The 6,465-nt window shown below is 42.4% G+C and overlaps 1 protein-coding gene across 1 annotated transcript; it reads left to right on the top strand.

Moving 5' to 3' along the window:
• The first annotated feature begins 4,981 nt into the window (after positions 1-4,981).
• On the top strand, positions 4,982-6,224 carry LOC141803536 (adhesion G-protein coupled receptor G7-like). The gene is made up of 4 exons (XM_074687639.1): positions 4,982-5,118; positions 5,217-5,375; positions 5,478-5,631; positions 5,724-6,224. The coding sequence occupies exons 1-4, from the start codon at positions 5,054-5,056 to the stop codon at positions 5,880-5,882; spliced, it is 537 nt and encodes a 178-aa protein (XP_074543740.1). The 5' UTR covers positions 4,982-5,053; the 3' UTR covers positions 5,883-6,224.
• Positions 6,225-6,465: the final 241 nt, after the last annotated feature.

The raw sequence follows: 6,465 nt of genomic DNA, 5'->3' as shown, positions 1-6,465 counted from the left end.
ACCCCTGACCAGTAATGCATGCATCAGAGCAATGTCTCAGGGTTTTTTGTGTGTGTGTGTGTGTGTGTGTGTGTGTGTGTGTGCGTGTGCGTGTGCGTGTGTGTGTGTGTGAGTAACACCTGGGGGGTGTTCCACGAAGCTGGCTTAGCTCTAAGCTTGGCTTATTTGGGTTAGCCGCGCTAACTTTAGCGAGAGTTGGGTTCCACAAACGAGGCTTAGGGCTAGCATGGCTTGGTAACCATGGTAAATTAGCCAGTGCGATAAGCCTGGTCCTGGTCAGGCTAAACGTCAGGCTTACCTTAGCTGCATCTCAGAGAAGGTCAGACCGGCTTCTGAAAGACCCCTTGTGAACTGCAGGTGTCACATTAAATTAATCTAGAACTGTAATTAATGATGTTCTTGTTCAGAAACATAAACTGAGACCTTTTGGTAACTTTTCTGACACCTGCTTAAAACCCCAAAAAGTCAGGAGGATCGTGAGGTTCCGCTTTCACGGTCCGTATTCATTCTGAAAATCAAGATCAAGCGAGCTTTTGTCCTTCAGCTCCACGGGAGGTCTCCGTCCTCCCTGAGCTCGCTTTAGGACACCTGCGTGATCCTGTGAGAGATGAACCGCCCCAGTTATACTAGACTGGAATAACCGTGAGTCAAGAGATGTCAGATACTAGACTGTCTGTCCCTGATGCAGGAAAGTCAGTAGCTGAGTGGTTAGAGAATAAGACACACACTGTAAAAAAAATCACCGTAAAATTACAGTAAGTTACTGGTTAATAATTGCATTACTTTTACAGCAAGTTGCTGCAAATATTTTCACAGCAATTTACCGTAAGTAATACACAGTAGTTTACTGTAATTGTTTCACAGTAGTTTACATTAAAACAACAACACTTTACTGTTAATTCACAGTTGCCAGGCCCAAGGAATTACCGTAAAACAGGACAAGCAGCCTATGCTGTGGAGCACAGCCAGGCAGCCAGGCAGCCAATGTCACTGGGCACAGCCAGGCAGGCAAGACAAGCAGTCTATGCTGTTGAGCACACACAGCCAGCCAGCACAGTGGCCCATAGACAGCTAGCTGGTCCATGCCATGGAGCACAGACACACTGTCCCTGTGTGGTATCTTCATGTGCATCAGGGTCTCATATCCACAGTGTTGCCTCCTCACCCATGGTTTTCCTTTCGGGTTTTGCAGATTATTGAGTTGAAACAACTGAAAACTTTAAGTTGGACAGATGCAAAAATGTTGATTTGAAAAGAATTAAAATATTTAGTTTATTTGATTTATTAAGTTGTGTTAAATGAACTAGTTAATTTCATTTCAAAGAACTTAATTTATTTAGGTGTGACCAATTGAAGCAATTCATTTAAGTTGGTCCAACTACTTCTTTTTATTAGTTGTACTAATGCAGAATTTCAAGTTGACATGATCCACAAAAATACATTGGAAACCTTAATCTAAAAATTTTGAGTTGGATTGATTAAAAAAATTACATCACCTCAACTGACTAGAGATTCCCTTTTTACAGTGTAAGCCGACATACAGTCTTTGTTTCTAACGTGATCTAAAAAAGATGTTGTACTCCTATTATTGACAAAGGAACAGTTTACAGCTGTGCTGGGAGCTGGCCCACACGGTGACGCGCTTCATGGCCTCTGATGCGCGCCCCGATGGTCAGTCTGTTCTCCTGGTTGCTGAGGTAACAGAGGCTCTGACCGCAATAAAAAAGCATCAGAAAAGCAAATAAAAAAGCGTCAGAGAAAAGAGGGATTAATATGGTGAACTTCACACCAGTTCAAAATGACAATATGTAGATAAAGTAAAGGTGGAAAACAAGGGTACAATAACTTGACAGAATATGTTAAACTTACTTTGGTGGCATCAACCTTGAAAATGTTGAAAATCTGCTGCACGTCCCACAATTCAGTTCATGGAATTTGCTGTGTTTTTGCAGTGGATAGTCTTAATACAGCATTTCATGGTGAAATAATGCAATAAAATGCTGTAAAATCCTGGTAATAATTGAAACAGCAAATATCACAGCAGTTGACTGTAGTAATACTGTTGTTATTGTAAATTTTAAAATTACAGTCTTATATTGTAATTATTACAGTTAAGTCCTGTAAAGTTGTAATACAGCAATTTACTGTGAGAAAATACAGTGAAATATTGTGAAATCCTGGTAATTTTTTACAGTGTAGATGTTCAGTGATCCATGTTTTACTTTAGGCGTGGGTTCGATCCCACCAGTGGTAACTATTTGAAATGATCTAATTTTCTTTCTTCTGTCAGCCTCAAAGTACAGTCAACATATAACAGAATAAAGGCACAAATTGTTTTATGATATAAAAGGTGACAACAGCCACAATTTTCCATATAAATACCTTCCTTTTACCAGCGGTCCATTCTGATCATAATAATAATGTAAAGGTGATTCCACATGGTGACATAACTTTGTGTCTTCCTCCTTATTTAAATATAGGGCACTGTATCACTGACCCATCTCATCTGACAGCTGAATCATCTCTAATTAAAAAAATGACATCTCATCTACATGTCTTTTTCTGCTGTTTTAGTCAGTGATTGATGAAACATCACCCCATGAAGTATATAGGCCTATATATATGAACAGCTTTAATTTAATCAAGATCAATCTCCTCTAGGCCACAGCAGTGTGAGGAGCTTCAGAGTGAGAAGAAAAAGGTCATCAAACTCATCAGAAACAGTCAGTGTTGATTTGACACAAAAGCATGATATTCTTGAACCAGCAGCATCTCTGGCTTTAATTATTGCCAGCGTGTTACCCTTTTATGTGCAGTAACGTGCAGTGAGGTCCATGATGAAGGAGGCAGGCAGCCAGCTAAAGTTGAAATTTCTATATGTGTGTGTGTGTGTGTGTGTGTATGTGTTATATACGGTGCACTGCTCACATTTGCTAATACAAACTGTTACTGGCCAGCCCTGTCCCCTTTAATGGGGTGACAGGCTGTGCTGTGTGTGTGTGTGTGTGTGTGTGTGCGTGCGTGTGACATAGCAGCAGGAGAGACGGTCTGAGTACATGCATGGTGTGTGTGGGGTGGGAGTGCATTATTTTGGTCTTTGTTTCCTCAATAAATGTGCGGTTGTGCACAAGGTGCACCTTTTTTTTCTCCTCTTTAGTCTTTTCCCTCACTTTGGTCCGGACTCCTAGACACCGGTTGCCAGCAACGATCCAAGTAAATAAATGTTAATCAGCTTTCCCATCTACGGTTCAGAGACGGACTGAAGTCCCGGAGTTAACAAGACAAAATGCCAATTAAAACCCGAAACATACGTTCACCTGCATTTCTACAGAATTTACATCACAGGAGAAAGAGCAAAATACGAACAAAAATGACCCGTATCCCAACAACACAAGAACACAGGCCAGGCACCTCCAGTATACTCTATCAAACCTCTGCACTGACAAACTATCGCGAGACCTCGAAGAGGGTGGGGTATAACAACCTGCGGAGGCAGAAAAGCGCTGTGCCTCATCGATGCCCATGTCAATCAGTGTGAGACCTTAGTGACTTCAAGTAAACGGTCTCTCTCTTTCTCGGAGTCTCTGCCTCCGACGCACATTACAAGCATGAAGCCAGCGGAAAACGCTGTTCCCCTCTGTTAGCCTCCCTCTCATTGACAAATCAGCAATTTCTATTTTTATTTTTTAATTATGACAAATTGTATACCAACAACTGATTTTTTTTTCACAATATATATATATATATATATATATATATATATATATATATATATATATTTTTTTTTTTTTTTTTTTTTTTTTCTTGTTAGCCTAGGGGAGGCACTGCCTCCCCTGCCTCCCCTGACCGCACACCTGTGAATTTCACTTTGTAGTCATCATTTTCCAACTTTTTCCGTTGCTAGGCGCTACCCAAGTAGCTGCCTGTTGCAGCAGCTCTCTCGTCTTTGTCCGTTTCTTGGAATTTTTTTCGTCTCTTTTTCGTAATCTTTGTATTTGGAGTGGATCATCACTTTGTATGGTTCATTGTCGGTCACGGACACCAAACTTTTTGTGGCTTCGGCGATATTTTTGACTACTTTTCTCCTGTGTTTGTCTGGAGATCCTACATGTAACCATGGCTGCATTGTTTACATGCAAACTCAGCTGTTAGCAGCCTGTAGCATGCCAATGCTAACTAGTGAAGGGCTTGATGATTTTCCTCGAGCTGAGGAGGAGGAGGTGAGGACAACGTGCTGGTTCTCGGGTGTGAGCTGGGAGATGACAATGTGGACCTGTCCTTCCATCCATCGTTGTTGGGAATGTGGGATCCAGCTCCGGGGGATGGACGAGCTAGCCGTGCTAACCCAGCGGCATCGTGCTGTTCACGGACGTGGCTAACGGAGCTGACATCGGACGCCGGCGACACATCGGAGGAGCTTCGCCTGCTGTGAGCAGACAGGATCCAGGAGACAGAGACTGAACGGACTGCTGGGGAGGCTCAGTCCTGGACCCTGTGGAGGTGGAGACTGGCTGGGCTGGAGAGTGGTGGACGAGTGGTGGACGGGATGTCGTCATCTAATTTCTTATGGACCTTTTTGCACTTTCTATATTCTTTCTTACTTTTGTTTTCTTAAATGCTGCTGTGACTCCTGAATTTCCCCTCGGGGATAAATAAAGTATTTTCTATTCTATTTCTATTCTATTCTATTCTATTCTATTCTATCATATGACTCCATGAGGGTTTTTTCTCCGCTGAGGGAAACGTCTCCGCTCTCGGTTTTGACATGATTTGGTCATTTCAAACAATCGACACGTCTGGCTCTTTATCTACTGCGGACGCGCGCTTAGCCGCAGCTTGGATCAGCCTGGCTTGAATAAGTGTCTCTGAAAATCAGCTGAGCCTCGTTAGTGGAACAAGTTGCAGCTAAGATTAAAGTGGCCGCTTTTTCAAGCCATGCTTATTGGCGATAGCCTGGCCTATTTTAGCCAGCTTCGTGGAATACCTCCCAGAAATCACCTTTAACCTTTGTGTTTTCACTCTTTGTGTCATCTCAGGCATTCCGGCTGTCTTCATGGCAGTCTCACTGGGCGCCACATATAGCTTTGAAGAGCCTCAGAGATACAGACAGGAGGAATTGTGGGTATATTATGCTCTTATGTTGAGGTATGGGTTAGCTTGTGGTCTGAGGTAACTGCCACTCTCTGTCTCTCTCTCTTTCTCTCTTTCTCACTCAGCTGCTGGCTCGCCGCTCTCGATAAAAACAAAGAGTTTCACTTTGGCCGGCCAATGTTCTGGGGTTTCCTGCTTCCTGAGGGTCTGATCCTGATCTATGATCTGATCATGATGGTCCTGTTCCCCCTGAAAAACTGCAAGAACAACCCCCAAATCAAGATGTAATCAAGTTCTCAAACTGAACACAGATCTCAAACAATTAAACAAAGACTCTTCAGGTATGAGAGGTTACCTGCAGAGTTCACACCTGTCTCTGTCTACAGCACCAGGAGTGAATATCTGAAGGAGGTCCTGGCCAATCTCTCTATCACCGTCATGCTCGGTCTTTCCTGGACTCTAGGGTACCTGGTCCTTATCACTTCAGGACACATTCACCTGGTGTTCAGCATCCTCTTCTGCATTAGTACAAGCACACAGGTAAGTCAGCTTCATCTCACTCACACTTTACACTCACCTGTCAGGTAACACAGCTGAGACTGAGTCTGAGTCACTTACCTTTCCTCTTTCAGGGTCTGCAGATCTTCATCCTCTACACAGCAAATCAGACCTCTTTTAGAGACCACGTGTCTCGCTCCGTTCAGCAGATCCAGTTCAAGCTCCAAAACATCAAGGACAATCTGACCAGAGACTCCAGCAGAAGCACAGAGTCAATGTCTGGGTCCCACTGAAACCTGTGGCATCCTGAAAGCTTTCACCATCCTAGAGGGACCAGGAGCAGGAATCGGAGTTAAAGAATTACCACTCACAGGAGCTGCTCTCAGATAACACTTTTATAACCCTTAATAACACTTACACTTTTATAGCACTTTTTATAAAAGTTAGGTGTTTAAAGATTGAGTTAAGCCACACCTGTTTGCACCTTTGAAGGACAGCAAATGAGGAAAAGGTCAGATGACATGGATCTGCAGTGTATTATATACGCAGTAAAGCTTTCAGTCCAGCAGGTGGCAGCAGATTTATAAGAAAGCAAAGAGCCCCATGTAGATCTGATTTAATGTTATGATTTTATTTAATCAGCTGAGTTAATATCAAAATATTCTGGAATTTCTCATTCAGTCATTTAATTTCCTCTTGATGATTTCAGTTTTTACAGTGACTGGCAAAAGTTCATGCTTCTGTTCACAGTGTCTGTACTCTTTTATGAAACCATATGCTTTAAAAAAAAAAAAAAAAAAATCAAGATTTATTTTATACACATTTTTTCTAAGGTTTTTGAATAAAAAAGTAACTTTTCATGAGTACCAGATCTCT

The sequence above is a fragment of the Halichoeres trimaculatus genome, unplaced genomic scaffold (assembly GCF_033239565.1).
Source record: "Halichoeres trimaculatus isolate MK-OKI-2021-1 unplaced genomic scaffold, fHalTri1.1 fHalTri1_scaffold_14, whole genome shotgun sequence".
NCBI lineage: Eukaryota > Metazoa > Chordata > Actinopteri > Labriformes > Labridae > Halichoeres > Halichoeres trimaculatus.
The sequence above is the reverse complement of the archived record's forward strand: the minus strand, read 5'-3'. Positions and strand labels throughout refer to the sequence as shown.

Excerpts from the sequence above, each read along its gene's own strand:
- LOC141803536 (XM_074687639.1), top strand. The coding sequence starts at position 5,054 with ATGGCAGTCTCACTGGGCGCCACATATAGCTTTGAAGAGCCTCAGAGA. Across the intron at positions 5,119-5,216 it reads AGATACAGACAGGAGGAATT|CTGCTGGCTCGCCGCTCTCG; the intron begins GTGGGTATATTA and ends TTTCTCACTCAG. Across the intron at positions 5,376-5,477 it reads AACAACCCCCAAATCAAGAT|CACCAGGAGTGAATATCTGA; the intron begins GTAATCAAGTTC and ends CTCTGTCTACAG.